The 13,793-nt window shown below is 41.7% G+C and overlaps 7 protein-coding genes and 1 long non-coding RNA gene across 10 annotated transcripts, besides 1 other annotated feature; 5 read left to right on the forward strand and 3 right to left on the reverse strand.

The window, feature by feature from the left end:
* The first annotated feature begins 124 nt into the window (after positions 1 to 124).
* On the forward strand, positions 125 to 1,284 carry CG5188 (uncharacterized protein). Its single transcript, NM_135557.4, has 3 exons — positions 125 to 226; positions 282 to 955; positions 1,011 to 1,284. The coding sequence occupies exons 1-3, from the start codon at positions 144 to 146 to the stop codon at positions 1,205 to 1,207; spliced, it is 954 nt and encodes a 317-aa protein (NP_609401.2). The 5' UTR covers positions 125 to 143; the 3' UTR covers positions 1,208 to 1,284.
* Bug22 (Basal body up regulated gene 22) lies at positions 1,216 to 2,214 on the reverse strand. Its single transcript, NM_135558.4, has 2 exons — positions 1,735 to 2,214; positions 1,216 to 1,678 (listed from the first exon to the last, which is right to left on the reverse strand). Exons 1-2 carry the CDS (start codon positions 2,008 to 2,010, stop codon positions 1,355 to 1,357), a joined length of 600 nt encoding a protein of 199 aa, NP_609402.1. The 5' UTR covers positions 2,011 to 2,214; the 3' UTR covers positions 1,216 to 1,354.
* Positions 2,215 to 2,633: 419 nt separating this feature from the next.
* TfIIB (Transcription factor IIB) lies at positions 2,634 to 4,412 on the forward strand. Of its 2 annotated transcripts, none has more exons than NM_001273420.1 (4): positions 2,634 to 2,715; positions 2,773 to 3,184; positions 3,240 to 3,474; positions 3,538 to 4,412. In NM_001273420.1, the coding sequence occupies exons 1-4, from the start codon at positions 2,699 to 2,701 to the stop codon at positions 3,819 to 3,821; spliced, it is 948 nt and encodes a 315-aa protein (NP_001260349.1). In that variant the 5' UTR covers positions 2,634 to 2,698; the 3' UTR covers positions 3,822 to 4,412. The 2 variants fall into 2 exon arrangements, with proteins under 2 accessions (NP_001260349.1, NP_476888.1); NM_057540.4 differs by having other exon boundaries at positions 3,538 to 4,218.
* Positions 3,983 to 6,952, reverse strand: TBC1D16 (TBC1 domain family member 16). Its single transcript, NM_135559.3, has 2 exons — positions 5,149 to 6,952; positions 3,983 to 5,074 (listed from the first exon to the last, which is right to left on the reverse strand). The coding sequence occupies exons 1-2, from the start codon at positions 6,631 to 6,633 to the stop codon at positions 4,451 to 4,453; spliced, it is 2,109 nt and encodes a 702-aa protein (NP_609403.2). The 5' UTR covers positions 6,634 to 6,952; the 3' UTR covers positions 3,983 to 4,450.
* A 338-nt stretch (positions 6,953 to 7,290) lies between these two features.
* Positions 7,291 to 8,612, forward strand: holn1 (hole-in-one). Its single transcript, NM_135560.3, has 3 exons — positions 7,291 to 7,485; positions 7,545 to 7,737; positions 7,803 to 8,612. Exons 1-3 carry the CDS (start codon positions 7,382 to 7,384, stop codon positions 8,463 to 8,465), a joined length of 960 nt encoding a protein of 319 aa, NP_609404.2. The 5' UTR covers positions 7,291 to 7,381; the 3' UTR covers positions 8,466 to 8,612.
* A 95-nt stretch (positions 8,613 to 8,707) lies between these two features.
* Positions 8,708 to 8,776: a mobile genetic element.
* A 67-nt stretch (positions 8,777 to 8,843) lies between these two features.
* STUB1 (STIP1 homology and U-box containing protein 1) lies at positions 8,844 to 10,536 on the forward strand. The gene is made up of 6 exons (NM_058093.4): positions 8,844 to 9,257; positions 9,337 to 9,535; positions 9,597 to 9,738; positions 9,887 to 9,992; positions 10,052 to 10,108; positions 10,178 to 10,536. The coding sequence occupies exons 1-6, from the start codon at positions 9,135 to 9,137 to the stop codon at positions 10,418 to 10,420; spliced, it is 870 nt and encodes a 289-aa protein (NP_477441.1). The 5' UTR covers positions 8,844 to 9,134; the 3' UTR covers positions 10,421 to 10,536.
* A 199-nt stretch (positions 10,537 to 10,735) lies between these two features.
* On the forward strand, positions 10,736 to 12,343 carry Nse4 (Non-SMC element 4). Of its 2 annotated transcripts, none has more exons than NM_135561.3 (5): positions 10,736 to 10,915; positions 10,967 to 11,184; positions 11,241 to 11,408; positions 11,472 to 11,801; positions 11,857 to 12,343. In NM_135561.3, exons 1-5 carry the CDS (start codon positions 10,825 to 10,827, stop codon positions 11,920 to 11,922), a joined length of 873 nt encoding a protein of 290 aa, NP_609405.2. In that variant the 5' UTR covers positions 10,736 to 10,824; the 3' UTR covers positions 11,923 to 12,343. The 2 variants fall into 2 exon arrangements, with proteins under 2 accessions (NP_609405.2, NP_001162938.1); NM_001169467.1 differs by having other exon boundaries at positions 11,857 to 11,989.
* A 772-nt stretch (positions 12,344 to 13,115) lies between these two features.
* lncRNA:CR45375 (long non-coding RNA:CR45375) lies at positions 13,116 to 13,500 on the reverse strand. Its single transcript, NR_124177.1, has one exon. It is a non-coding gene; the product is annotated as a long non-coding RNA:CR45375 (long non-coding RNA).
* Positions 13,501 to 13,793: the final 293 nt, after the last annotated feature.

Raw genomic sequence — 13,793 nt, forward strand, 5'->3', positions numbered from 1 at the left:
CATCTCTATAAATTGTTTAGTTTCCAAAAACTTGAAGCACTGTGCCGTTATCAAAAAAGGGGGAATACCCCTAACACTCGGCTGTTATCTGTAAAAATATTTACAGCACTGCCACACTGCAAAAATGTCATAATCAAAACAAAATGAGAAGAATTGGTCTTTTAAATAGTTTAATGCGCCAGAAAACGACTGCCAGAAACTTGTTTCAGTTCGGCAAAGTTAAGGGGTATGGGCTCCGGCTTATCTCTTTCAGGACTCTATTCTGATGGGTATACTTACAGAGATACTGGCAAATATGAACAGATCGTGTCCACCGGCCAAGTTTCCCCGGAACGTTTTGTGCCCGAGGAGATCAAGAAACCGGCGTACTACTTCAAGAATATGCCACCGGGTAACACGCTGGGATCGCCCGAAATCAAAAGCCAGGTTCAGATTGATGCCATGCGTCTAAGCGGCAGACTGGCGGCCAGGATACTGCGCGAATGCGGTAAACTAGCAACAGTTGGCACAACCACCGATCAGATTGATGCCTTTGCGCATGAAAGAATTCTCGAGTCCAAAGCGTATCCGTCGCCGCTGAGATACGCCGGCTTCCCAAAGTCCATTTGCACGTCGATCAACAATATCGCCTGTCACGGAATTCCGGATGACCGGCAGTTGGCCGATGGGGATATTATAAATATTGATGTCACAGTCTTTTTGAACGGCTACCATGGCGACTGTTCGGAAACATTTCGGGTGGGCAACGTGGACGAACGGGGTGGCTTTCTCGTGGAGGCCACTAAATCCTGTTTGGATCAGTGCATTTCGCTGTGCGGCCCCGGTGTGGAATTCAATGAGATTGGAAAGTTCATAGACAGATATTGCGACGAACATGATCTGGCATCGATAGCTGCTTTCATTGGACATGGAATCGGTAGCTATTTCCACGGCCCCCCGGAGATACTACACTATTGTAAGTAAGACTGTTTAAGAGACTCCTCCATTGCTAATCAAACTGCACATCGTAGATAATGAGATTCCTGGAAAGATGCAGCCCGGCATGACCTTCACCATTGAACCCATTCTGTCCCTGGGCGGAGCAGAAATAGCAGTGCTGCAAGATGGCTGGACGGCCATTAGTTTGGATGGCGCACGTAGCGCCCAGTTCGAGCACACCATTCTGATAACCGAGACGGGAACGGAGATACTTACAAGAGATCAATAGAATTTTATGTACATGATGCAATTTTTATTCGTGATTCCCATAAAGTGTTGAATGAGTGCTGGATGGCAGTCTTGTGCATTTTGTGCCGTTTTAATCGTCGACTCCGTCTGGTTAGGTGCTCTAATTGATTGATGATGCATACAGAATTTAGCTACAAATCGCATTGGACTTCTGCACCGGCTTCTGAATGGGAAGGAAGAGCTTAAACTCCGGCGGCAGCTCGTCCTCCGAGTAGAGACGATCGGAGAAGTAGACGCGTCTGATGCGGCAATTTGCATGAATCTGTACACGGAGTGTCTCCACATAATTGGTGCCGTATGCGCGACGCGTGAAGTCGGACAGGTTGAACTGGATCTGGTTCCATCCCTCGTCCAATCGCATGGGCATGGTGCAAATGAAAGGCTTGACACGAGTTGTCGACTGGTAGTTACTGGCCCTAAACCTTCGCCGCACGTTCTTGTCATCGAGAACCTGATTAGGGGCGGAAATCATGGAGTTACTGTCTTATGCAAGATGACGAAGCTTACCTGAACCTCGAAGGTGAAGTACTTCTTCATGTTCTTGATGATCATCACCAGGAAGGGCAGCTTGATGCCCAGCGTCTTCTTCGGATCTGCCGGACATGTTATGAACGTGGTGCTGACATTGGTGCCGACTATTTCCAACACGAGGCTTTGTATGTCGTTGTCGGTGATCCGCTTGATGTGTCCATTGCGCACCTTCTTATCCCACAGCTGCAGTGGCTTTGAGCCAATACTGTACAGAATTGATAGGAATCCCGATTGGAAAGTGTTTTTGAACATTTCGCGACTGCTGTGCAGTGACCGGTTCGCCCCACGGAGAGTATAGTCTCTTCGAAATTTATATAGGGCCAGTTAAGGTTGGCCGTAAATTTTTCGCACAGCCGAAACTCGTACAAACTACGAACATCAATGCGGAACTTGATTATTTTCTCATGTCAATGAGTTTGTTTAGCACGGCATCCTGTTGTTGCCATAACAATAAGCGAGCAGGGTTGCCACGTTTCCAAATGCTTGAACATGCTCGCATGTTTATGTGGGGTGCGAAATTGCGAAGTTGAAGGCCTGTCTCGCTTATGGAACGGTGAAAAAGAAACAGCTTAAAAAATAAATAATAACATGCGTTAATTTGGAATTGGCTAGACAAAAAACATCTATTATTGTTAAAAATTTTTATTTATGAATTAATAACTTTTAATCAAGTTAAAATGGTGCTTATTATTAACAGCATGGAAACTTAAAATATAGAACATTAATTGTGAAAGTAAAACAGATTGCTAAAATGCTAAAGGTGGTTAAGTTATTATTAACAGCAAGAAAACTTAAAATACAGAAAAATAATTATTAAAGTTGACTTTCCCATATTCCGATTTCTGTGAAGCAAAAACCTAAGCAGCTATCGAGTTATCGGGCAAAGTCACATCACCAGTTGATGTGAGTATTAAAAAAATATATAGCTTACAGAGTACAAATGGCATCGACATCGAGGTAAAAGTCGGGTTTCCTAACAATTTGTGAACACCAATAATGGCTTACTGCTTGCAGACTGGACAACAACAAGGTGTGCTGCTACGCACACCCCGAATCTCCGCTCATCGAGGACTACAGGGCTGGCGATATGATTTGCTCCGAGTGTGGTCTGGTGGTTGGGGACCGCGTAATTGATGTGGGCTCCGAGTGGCGTACCTTTAGCAACGAGAAGAGCGGCGTGGATCCCAGTCGTGTCGGTGGACCGGAGAATCCGCTGCTCAGTGGCGGCGACTTGTCCACCATAATTGGTCCGGGCACAGGATCCGCATCCTTTGACGCCTTTGGAGCACCCAAGTACCAAAACAGACGCACCATGAGCAGCTCGGATCGCTCCCTCATATCAGCCTTTAAGGAGATATCCTCGATGGCCGATCGCATTAACTTGCCCAAAACCATTGTCGATCGGGCCAACAACTTGTTCAAACAGGTGAAATTCGAGTTCGCGGTTGATTTGGTTGAGACCTCATGCCGTTTTCTTGTAGGTTCATGATGGAAAGAACCTCAAGGGTCGTTCCAACGATGCCAAGGCATCCGCTTGTCTGTATATAGCTTGTCGCCAAGAAGGAGTTCCTCGCACATTCAAGGAAATATGTGCTGTCAGCAAGATCAGCAAAAAAGAGATTGGCCGTTGCTTTAAGCTAACATTGAAGGCTCTCGAGACAAGTGTGGATCTCATAACCACTGCGGACTTCATGTGCCGCTTCTGCGCCAACTTGGGTAAGTGTTTTTACACTTTCTGTACTTGAAGGTAGCAGGATTAATACCTATAATTCTTATCAGACCTGCCGAACATGGTCCAACGCGCTGCCACGCACATTGCAAAGAAAGCCGTCGAGATGGATATTGTACCGGGACGTTCGCCAATTTCTGTGGCCGCAGCCGCAATCTATATGGCCTCACAAGCATCCGAGCATAAGAGAAGCCAGAAGGAAATCGGTGATATAGCCGGTGTGGCCGACGTCACCATCAGACAGTCCTACAAACTTATGTATCCGCACGCAGCTAAGCTTTTCCCCGAGGACTTTAAGTTTACCACTCCCATTGATCAGTTACCACAGATGTAATTCTTTTCGTAGATCCGATGCTCAATACTAACGCTAACGTTAAGTGAAGGAAAATTCCTAATTTAATCACAAATTACGATTTTATTAAATAAAGTTAGCATAACTAATATTCAAATAGAACTGTTGGACCAATCAGAACATAATTAAATCATTGTTAAATTAATTATCTGAGTTAAACCCTTTCAGTTTTTGAACTTTATTCCAATGATTCGTAATACTTTGCTTGCTTGATTTATTTTTACATTTTTTGTGTATCTTTGGTATAATATAAGCTAATAACCAGAAACAAAAATTGCACACTACGTTTATTTGCCAGTTATTTGCGAAAATAAGTTTAACAAACCACGTACTCTGTTTATACATAAGCTTTAAGTAATTAGTAATAATATAAATGGATAAAAAATTCGCAAATAAGACGACCAATCTGTAACTTTCAACATTATCAATTGCAAATAAAGCGGGGCGTTTAAACGTAGTAAATGGCTAAATTCATTTAGAGAGCCAAGCAGGGCAGCAAACTAATAATTCCAAAGCATAATACATGTGCTAATAGTTAATAGTTAATGACGAATTATATCAGTCGCCAACAATAGTTATTGCTGAGTTTAAACAGTGTATATATTAGATAACTAGTCAATAGAAAGCGAGCACTTTTCGTCATCACTGTGGCCCACGCACTCCAGCGCCGGTCGATGCTCGGAGTCCCACATTCCCGGACCGCAACGCTTGCACAGGCCACTCAGGGTGCACGGAATCTTCGGCAACTGGCGGTACTGGTGGAGCAGGCCGCGCGCCTTTCGCAAGATCAGTTGGCCGTCCATGTACATGGCCAGCGAACTGAAGTGCAGCAGCATCTCGTCCGGGCGTAGATTCTGTGCCACCACATCGTCCGCATAGACAGCGATGATGGCCAGGCAGAGGAACAGATGAAAGTAGTCTGTCAAGTAGTTTGACCAGCACGCCTCCCACATCCGTATGACCACCGCTTCGGTGAATTCGCGCTTAAAGCACAATAGCAGCCAACGATGGCAAAAGAGCAGCTCCATGGAGTCGTTGTGCTGTTCCAGATGCTTGTAGAAGTGCGGCAGCATTATCCGGATCAGTTCGCGCAGGTAGCTCAGATTGTGGTCCACATCCCGGTCGGTGGGAGTGCAGACGAAGAAGGCCCGCTGCATCAGGCCAACGAAGCACCAGAAGGTCTCGGACTCGTTTTGAACTTCGCACAGGACAGGCGCAAGGAGATCACTCATACCCTGTGGGTTATAAACCAAAATATTAAGGACAATTTGAAGAAGCGAGCTAACCATTAACTGGATCTAGGACCCACCTGGGAATAGGACATTCCGGTGTTGTATACGGCAAAGTTAAGCAAAATGTTTTTCATGACCTCGGTATTGGGATTATCGTCGCCGCAGAAGAACGGATTGGTGCGATCCGTGCGAACCACATCCTTCTCCACCACAATCTGCACGGTCTTCCAGAAGTGAATTTGCTGTTCTGGGGACATCGAGTACAGGCGCTTTCGCGTAATTTCCTCGTACTCCTGCCGCTTGATGTCCATGAGCACTGCGCGATCCTCGAATGTCGAGGAGAATGAGTAGCACTTTAGAAGGAATGGCCACACCGTCTTTCGCAGACTCTTTTCCAAGCCACCAAAGAAGACACATTTCCGGAGCAGCAAGTCGTCCTCGATCTGTCCCTTCTCATTGAGCAGCGTGCCGTAGAAAAAGTTCGTTGTTATCTTCTTGACATCGCCCTCGTCCGGATGCATTTCCGATTTCTTAACCTCCGGCCGACAGACCATGAAGTGCCTGTACGGCAAATCGAATTTATCCTGGCCCGTTTCCGATGTGATGTTGTGCAGAAAGCAGTGCCACTGGTGCAGCACCTGGGCCAGGTGATCCAAGCCACCGTAATGGAAATGTAGAATCTTGTACTGCGACTCCCGCGACGCGATCACCAGCTGACCCGAAGTGCAGTTGTCGTCATTGAAGAAAAGGCGCAGAGATCGCATTTGGCTTAGGTCAACGGAGAAATGGCGGCACTTCATCGCGGATTTTTGGCGATCGGCTGGCGTCGAATTGCCGCTATCCGGGAACTCCAGGTTGTGCTTGAAGGCCAGCAGTTCAGGTGTTGTCCACTTTGGGTTATCGGTTGCCGGGCCATCGCCTACTCCAGAACCATTCGTGCAATCGGAGCAATTGTTACTATCCGGCCGGATGGTGATGCAGTTGAAGGACTGCGATATATTGCTGTTCTCGATCTGCGGATTGGAGATCGTTATGTTCACCGACGTGATGGGGTTATTCTTCAGCAGAGCGGTCAAGTCGTCTATGGATGCAGCTTGGCCACCCAGCAGCGGTTGCAGTTCGTTCTTTAGCTCCTGCATATCCGCCGCGTTCTCATCCTCCTCCCGAATGTCCCTCTCCTGGATCGTCTGCGGTATGGTCACGTGGCAGTAGCCGTTTCGAGAGTCCGGCGACTTGCTCCTCGGATTACACTGACCCCGGCAATCGTCGGCATTCAGATTGGTATACTTGCATAGCGACGAGTTCGGTATCCAGGTGAGCAGAAGCGTGGGCCTCTTGGCGCTATTATACTGATCTACAAAGGTCTTTGTCGTGCAGGTCAAATAGCCCGGATTGTGCAGTATATCCGACTCATCGCGGGCGATTGTGGGCGGATGGATGCAGACGTTATTCTTGCAGAAGAGGATTTCGTTGTCTTCGTAAGCAATATCGATTTTTCTGTCCAATCTCTCGTCGCCCAGTATGAAACTAGAAGCCTTTTTGATAATGCTTCCTATGGGCATGGTCTCGAATTTGATATCCTTGAGCGGGTAACTACTATATGGTGAATTATAGGTTTCCTTCCCGGAGTTATCCTAACGGATTTACTAGTGGGCGGATGGGGAACTTTTTTCTCTGGTTAGCTTCTGGTTTGGCGGATTTTTGTTTGATTATGGCGGTCGCTGGTTACCATAATTTTAGGAATTGGTTGGCTAAACCTTTGATTCGACAATTAATTGTAACACAGCGGATTGGTGAAAAAAAAAACTATTAACTTTTGATTCTAGGGACCTCTCACAAGCAGGATGACATTGGAGGAAAAGAATTTACGCGAAAACTCAGCGCAGGCGCAGTTAACAGTCGATGGTTTTAAGACTGGTTTCGATATTTAATACTTTAAAAATGTTGAGGATTTATTAATTCAAACTGCAATGAAAAGGTATATTTTTAATAACAATGATAATATATTAAATGCGAGTAGGTGTATATTAATATCTTCTTATTCAGCTTGCAAATCAATCAAATCTAAGTCTATTTCTATAAGCTTTCTTCACATAATCATACTATATATCAAATGGAATACAAAACATATTATATATACATTAATTAAATATAATTTAAATAAATTTTAGAAACTACAGGAACATTGGTATTGGAACAGCATATGTTCCAGCTATCGATATCAGACTTACCTTCACTAACGTAAATAGAATCAATAGTCGCTTAAAAATATTGACATTGCATTTAGTTTTGTCTTGAGTTCTTGATAAAATGGCGAGCAAAAGAAAGCACCAAGCATCCCAGAAAGTGAAAGAGGAATCCTTCAAGAAACACACGCTTGACTCCGATGAAGAGGATTCTGACGACTACGAAAGGTAATGCTTAAAATGTGCAAACAATTGATTGTTTTGATTTCGGCACTTTTTGTTTGCAGGGAATACCTCAATGATAGCGACATTGAGGGCGGCGAGGAGGGCGTGGCAAAAGTGGAAGACGATGTGAAGGTAACACCCTTCAATATGAAGGAAGAACTGGAGGAGGGACACTTCGACAAAGATGGTCACTACCATTGGAACAAGGAGACGGAAGCAAAGGACAATTGGTTGGACAACATAGACTGGGTTAAAGTAAGGATTCCATCACTGCTGCCTGTACACAATCATTTAATTTAAAAGCAATATTTGCCTAACAGATTGGCACACAGAAGAACGCCTTCGACCCGGCAAAAGATGAAGAAAACTCTTCCGATGAGGAGAAGAACGAACCCGTGGGCAAGGCCTTTAACTTGTCCATGAACCTCATGAAAATGGTCGAGTTTATGAAACCGGGAGAGACTGTCAAGATGACCCTGCAGCGTCTGGGTAAGCAGCGCCCCGTCCTAACAACCCTTCAGAGGATTAAGCAGAAAAAGGCCGGCATCGTTGACCCAAAGACACAGGAAATCTCTCAGCTCACCGAGCTGGCCAACGAGATTCTCTCGAAGACGGGCAATATGGATATATATCAGGATACGTACGAAAGCATCAAGGCCAAGATCGCCGATTTGCCAGGAACGAGCAAACCTAAAGTAGCCGATGATATTGATATGTATGCAGATGATTTCGAAACGAAAGAATTGGAGCGCTCTAAGACATCGTCGAGTGATAGCTCCAAACCAACGACGACTACCTCAGAGGTGACCTGGGAGTTTAAATGGTCGCAGGATGAGACTGATATCCAGGGACCCTTTTCCACGGAGAAAATGTTGAAATGGTCCCAGGAGAACTACTTTAAAAACGGAGTCTATGTGCGAAAGTGCGGCGAAAACACAAATTTCTATACAAGCAACCGCATAGATTTCGATTTGTACTTGTAGGCCTTAGTTAACAAATGTTAAATTCTTTGGGTTTTAACATGTTTTCTGCAAATACTTTGTTCTATAATTGTATACTGTATACTTTACAAGAGGTTTCAATTAGTTTGCACTTGGTTTGGACTTAAAATAAAATTCATATTCATATTGATTCTGTCGGCTCTTAAATTTGGTCAGATATACCAAATTATGTATCCGAGTTACTTGCGCTAGTGACGAATAGCGAAAGATTCTTCTATTAGACCCACTAGTTCAGTAAGAGATATCTGATAGTCGAGAAACTCGAAAATGGCACTGTTGTTTTTGAAATGTGCAAACGATAGTGTGGCAAAAGTATCGTTTGGGCGGTGATAGTGCAATCGATGAATGTGCAGCTTTAATTTAAGCTTGTGAGTCTTGGCAACTCTAGAAACACATCGATTAACGTAGCTGAAAATTGTTTTATGTTTAATTAAATACAGGCGAATAGCTCAAGATCTTTTTGGTGTTATGAGCGTTCAAAAGTCACTACCGTTTCCCACTTAATACTTTGTTAACTGTTAAGTTCGTGCAGCAGTTCCCCAATTCTTGCAGAGGAAACAAATTTACGAGTGCTTCGGTGTTGTTGGACACACACTCACTTTTCATCGGTGGAAAATCAAATTTGGGACCAGGCGCAGAAGATTCGTCAGGATGACGACCAAGCACATCTATTCCACGACCAATTTATCAGATCTGCAATTAAAGGAGCAGGGAAACTGCTTGTTTGCAGCCCGAAAATATGACGACGCAATAAATTGCTACTCAAAGGCCATCGTAGGTGTCTCACATATTTTTGTTATTGTGATGTGTATTTTGTTGTTTACATGTGCACTATGCTCCATATAATATGTAGATAAAGAACCCCACAAACGCCACATACTTCACAAACCGAGCCCTCTGCAACCTGAAACTGAAGAGATGGGAACTGTGCTGCCAGGATAGTCGGCGCGCCCTCGACATCGATGGGAATCTGTTGAAGGGTCACTTCTTCCTGGGCCAAGGACTCATGGAAATCGACAACTTTGACGAGGCTATAAAGCACCTTCAACGGGGTTAGATAATACCTGACCTTTGATGTTCTCTACACTAACTAACCATATATGAAACTTATAGCATACGATCTGTCCAAGGAGCAGAAGCAAAACTTTGGGGATGATATTACACTACAGTTGCGACTAGCTCGCAAAAAGCGCTGGAATGTTATGGAGGAGAAGCGAATACAGCAGGAAATCGAGCTGCAAAGCTATTTAAATGGGTAAGATGTTATTCGAATTCTCTAGATGCCTTTTGCAAACTAAATTTAGTCACCGCACGACGATATCGAGGCAATTGTTGTCCTCATGTGATAGAATATATATTAAAAAAAGCGAAATTTGTGCAAAACCTAAATATTTATGTTTCAGTCTAATAAAAGGGGACATGGAAAGCCGTTTGGCCAATTTAAAGCTGAATGGAAATGTACACGATGAGCAGCTGAAAGACAAGCAACAGGAAATTGAGCAAGAATGCGTAAGTTGGACTTTAACCAGAATATTTAGCGGAGTTGACAATCTAATTTTACTTTTTAGGATGACCATATTAAGGAACTTAACAATATATTTTCTAAGGTTGACGAACGTCGAAAGGTAAGAAACTAAAGGAAAAATAACCAATATTAAAAATATTGTTCTAATATTGTTATTTACATATTACAGAAACGTGAAGTTCCCGATTTTCTATGTGGCAAAATAAGTTTTGAAATATTAACAGACCCTGTGATAACTCCATCTGGAATTACGTATGAACGAAAAGATATAGAAGAACACTTGCAGCGGGTTGGACATTTCGATCCTGTGACACGCGTTAAGCTCACTCAGGATCAACTAATACCAAATTTTTCAATGAAGGAAGTGGTTGACTCTTTTATTGCCGAGAATGAATGGTCTTTAGATTATTAAGTTACTTATTAGTTGGCATTGTCATTGTAATTGATTAGATGTTAGAACCCAGTTCCCATTGTCTAAAAACCAGATAAGTGATAATAAATGTGGATCTGCAATTGAGATTTATATTGTAAATGGATAAATTGTAATTATTAATAAATTAAACAGCATAATGTTCAAAATATAAATAAAAAAGCTTTTGCACGATATCGATAGAGAGTTAGCGGTAGTGTGAAAACAATATAGTTTCGATCACCCGTTCCAGTTAGTCAAAAAGTTGGTGATATCTTGACCAAACAAATTATCGATATACAGCTGCTTACAGATTTGCAGAAATCATTTTCAAAGAAATTTGTTTATGTGAATTCACAATTGGATTAACTTCGCTCTTCTTTGTTTAGTATTTATTTAACAATAATATGGATTCGTCTGAAAGCCAATCGCAAATGGATGACCAAGATGCTCGCATACTGCGTCTGCAAAATCTGATCGAAAAGAATATTGAGATAGGTAAGTTAAATCATAAATTACTAATATCTGAAATAACTATATGAATTGCAGAGCAACAAATCGAAAACAACACCATCGGAGAGTCTATCACGGCCATAGAGGAAATCATTCAGACAGCCAACGATATCAGCAAGGGACATGAAGACCGCCGTACAAACTCCACGGAACTTGTCCTGGACACGGAGCTACTGCGTCGCAATTTCGAAGTTGTGGGAAAAGCTATCCAACATAACACCAACGTCACGGATCGAATGGTGGCCACGGCGATCGTAGGTGCACTGTGTACTTTATTTATGCCTGATCGTAATGTTTGATCCTATTACAGAACGATTTGGTTTTCAAAGAGAGCGAAGAAGATTGGGATGCTCTTTGTTCATTGGCTATTCAGTTCGGAAGACCACTCTTCACCAATGATAGCATGCTGCCCTTCATAGATGTTACTCCAAAGGTGGTGGTTCAAAAGCAACGTGCTCCTCGCAAAACGAAATCTCAAGTAAGTCATTTGTTAAACAATTTCTCACAGTAATATTTGTTCATATTATTATGGATCTTGTAGGTAGATGAGAAGCGTCCAGAAAAGAGTGACCAATTGGAACGCAAGGACGAAGGAGCAGCGTCCGTAACCCACATGCTGAAGCAAATAAGACAAATATATCGAGATGGCAATCAAGAGCCGATTCCGTACTTTAAACTGATTTGCAATCCAAACAATTTTATGGACACCGTTCAGAACGCTTTGCAACTGTCGTTTCTTGTCAAGGAGAACTATATTTCCATCGAAAATGGCGAGGATGGTTTGCCATTGGTTCGCGTTGTGAATTCCAAATCGGTCGAAGGAAACGCACCGTCCCAGGCTATTTGTTCCATCGATGTTACCTTTTGTGAGGTTCGTATTTCAATTATTGTTTAAAGCATTATAATTGATATGATTTAAATTACAGAAAATGGTAAAGCACTACAACCTACATGAGCCAATGTTAAAAAGACTTCCGGTTAGTGAGAAATAGATATATCACTTAGTTCATATTAATAGTTTATATTGTTATTAATAAAACACATAGAACGTTTAAAGTTACTCATGTACGGCATAAATAATCGGGTAATTGAAAGTGTTCTTTCCCCCAAACATTAAGTAATTAACGTAATATCAACACAAAATCATTAAATGAATTTTATTACTCAAGCAGTTACTTCATAGTTCAAACACTTCCCCCAATATTTTACTACGAATCCGCCCCTGCCATTATGTCAATTTTTATGACCGCCTACAAATTGTGAAATATGTAGAAGGGGCACTTGTGAAGTTATAGCAATATAAAATGTATGTATGTTATATTTAGGAACTAAATATTAGTTAAGTTGTTTACTTATAACTTTAACCAGTTTCGGATTATGTTCTTAATCCGTTTTTCCTGGTCTCAATGGGTGGCATACCAAGAATTAAACAAATAAATTACTTTGCAGAGTGGAATAATGAATGAATGAATGATTGGTCCATTAATTAAAAAATCACTCCTGTGCTCGAAATTAGTGCACTTTCCGTTGCACAGCGGCTTTTAATTGAATTCCGTTAACTTAATTCCACAAAGAGAAATTAAGATTAATTAAGATTTATTGCACAATGAAGCTTAGGGTTAATTGCATCTTTGCGGTCGACGGAGTTTAAAAGGCTTTCTATGGAGTATAGCCTTTTCTAAGAGATCAGTGCTTCTATTCAAACTGGATGTAGTAGATCAAGTTACTCGATGCACTATTGTCTGAGATTTTGGGGCTTTCAACTTCATGTGGGCGAAGAGAGTTGACCCAAGTGCAGGAAACTAAGCTAATGTGTAATTATATATAAAACCAAAATGAAGATTTATTGCTCCATATCAGCATAGCAACAAACGACCCAATTAATAGCCACCCAATCTTCAAAATACAAAATTAATGATGCACAAGCGCAGTTTCAATAAGTTGCCAAGTTGGGTTTGTCTTAGTAAATTCCATTGAAGAATTCTACTTCTATGAAAAACTTAGTAAATGCATTATGCTACTATGAGTTTGAGCAAAGAGAAAATAGTTTTTTTTTAACTGGAAAATTATTGAAAAAATGTATTGTTTTTATGCATATGCTGCAATATGTTTTTATTTCAAAAAAACAATTTAGCTTTAAATTTTATCTATTTCAAAGTTTTCTTATTTTGCAAGCAAACTTTTTAAGTTCTTGCCATTTTGGGAGCCTTCTTCTCTTAGTTTCTGTGTGGGAAGCTTAAGTCCGGATTCAGTTCTGCTAAATTATAACCAATTTGGACTCCATAAATTTCCTTGGATCACTTTCGCATTAAGCGTTTGCGTAAGGTTCGAATGTACATTTGTTCTCGCATTGATATTCCGCTGAAAGCTACATAAAGTTAAATGCATACATATGCAGAGACATCACCCACATTATTGTAACTCACCCGTGGTCACAGGCACACCTGCGGTCAGCTAAATAGCATCACTGAATTTTAGATGAAGTGTGAACTATATAGGGTTCTTATTTGTCTTGCCAAAAGCAGTATGATATTAATGAGTAGCAATTGTTTACCTTGATTTAAAATGAAATATATTTAATAAATTGTTTACCCCTTATATTTAACTGGAAAAAGGTCAGTTAAGAATATGATTATAAATAAAGGTAAAAGAGGAAGAAAAAAAGTTATTCATGCTGCTTTATAGACTTAAGCGAACTAAGAGCCTTTCTAGCTCTAAACTATACAGCTTATGCTAAAATCTAAATTTAAAATATTTATAAATAATTTTCGTATCTTGTAACTCAAACTTAGTTTCGCTACTTTTTCGACCATAGCTGTGCTGTGGATGTGCGCCTATCTGTATGTACGCACGTTTGGCTCCA

This window comes from Drosophila melanogaster, chromosome 2L (genome assembly GCF_000001215.4).
Source record: "Drosophila melanogaster chromosome 2L".
Lineage (NCBI taxonomy): Eukaryota > Metazoa > Arthropoda > Insecta > Diptera > Drosophilidae > Drosophila > Drosophila melanogaster.

Excerpts from the sequence above, each read along its gene's own strand:
- CG5188 (NM_135557.4), top strand. The coding sequence starts at position 144 with ATGAGAAGAATTGGTCTTTTAAATAGTTTAATGCGCCAGAAAACGACT. Across the intron at positions 227-281 it reads CAGTTCGGCAAAGTTAAGGG|AGATACTGGCAAATATGAAC; the intron begins GTATGGGCTCCG and ends GTATACTTACAG. Across the intron at positions 956-1,010 it reads CCCGGAGATACTACACTATT|ATAATGAGATTCCTGGAAAG; the intron begins GTAAGTAAGACT and ends TGCACATCGTAG.
- Bug22 (NM_135558.4), bottom strand. The coding sequence starts at position 2,010 with ATGTTCAAAAACACTTTCCAATCGGGATTCCTATCAATTCTGTACAGT. Across the intron at positions 1,679-1,734 it reads ACTTCACCTTCGAGGTTCAG|GTTCTCGATGACAAGAACGT; the intron begins GTAAGCTTCGTC and ends GCCCCTAATCAG.
- TfIIB (NM_001273420.1), top strand. Across the intron at positions 3,185-3,239 it reads CCAACAACTTGTTCAAACAG|GTTCATGATGGAAAGAACCT; the intron begins GTGAAATTCGAG and ends GTTTTCTTGTAG. Across the intron at positions 3,475-3,537 it reads CCGCTTCTGCGCCAACTTGG|ACCTGCCGAACATGGTCCAA; the intron begins GTAAGTGTTTTT and ends AATTCTTATCAG.
- TBC1D16 (NM_135559.3), bottom strand. The coding sequence starts at position 6,633 with ATGCCCATAGGAAGCATTATCAAAAAGGCTTCTAGTTTCATACTGGGC. Across the intron at positions 5,075-5,148 it reads CCGGAATGTCCTATTCCCAG|GGTATGAGTGATCTCCTTGC; the intron begins GTGGGTCCTAGA and ends TATAACCCACAG.
- holn1 (NM_135560.3), top strand. The coding sequence starts at position 7,382 with ATGGCGAGCAAAAGAAAGCACCAAGCATCCCAGAAAGTGAAAGAGGAA. Across the intron at positions 7,486-7,544 it reads GATTCTGACGACTACGAAAG|GGAATACCTCAATGATAGCG; the intron begins GTAATGCTTAAA and ends TTTTGTTTGCAG. Across the intron at positions 7,738-7,802 it reads ACAACATAGACTGGGTTAAA|ATTGGCACACAGAAGAACGC; the intron begins GTAAGGATTCCA and ends TTTGCCTAACAG.
- STUB1 (NM_058093.4), top strand. The coding sequence starts at position 9,135 with ATGACGACCAAGCACATCTATTCCACGACCAATTTATCAGATCTGCAA. Across the intron at positions 9,536-9,596 it reads TATAAAGCACCTTCAACGGG|CATACGATCTGTCCAAGGAG; the intron begins GTTAGATAATAC and ends TGAAACTTATAG. Across the intron at positions 9,993-10,051 it reads AGGAAATTGAGCAAGAATGC|GATGACCATATTAAGGAACT; the intron begins GTAAGTTGGACT and ends TTTACTTTTTAG.
- Nse4 (NM_135561.3), top strand. The coding sequence starts at position 10,825 with ATGGATTCGTCTGAAAGCCAATCGCAAATGGATGACCAAGATGCTCGC. Across the intron at positions 10,916-10,966 it reads CGAAAAGAATATTGAGATAG|AGCAACAAATCGAAAACAAC; the intron begins GTAAGTTAAATC and ends TATGAATTGCAG. Across the intron at positions 11,409-11,471 it reads CTCGCAAAACGAAATCTCAA|GTAGATGAGAAGCGTCCAGA; the intron begins GTAAGTCATTTG and ends TGGATCTTGTAG.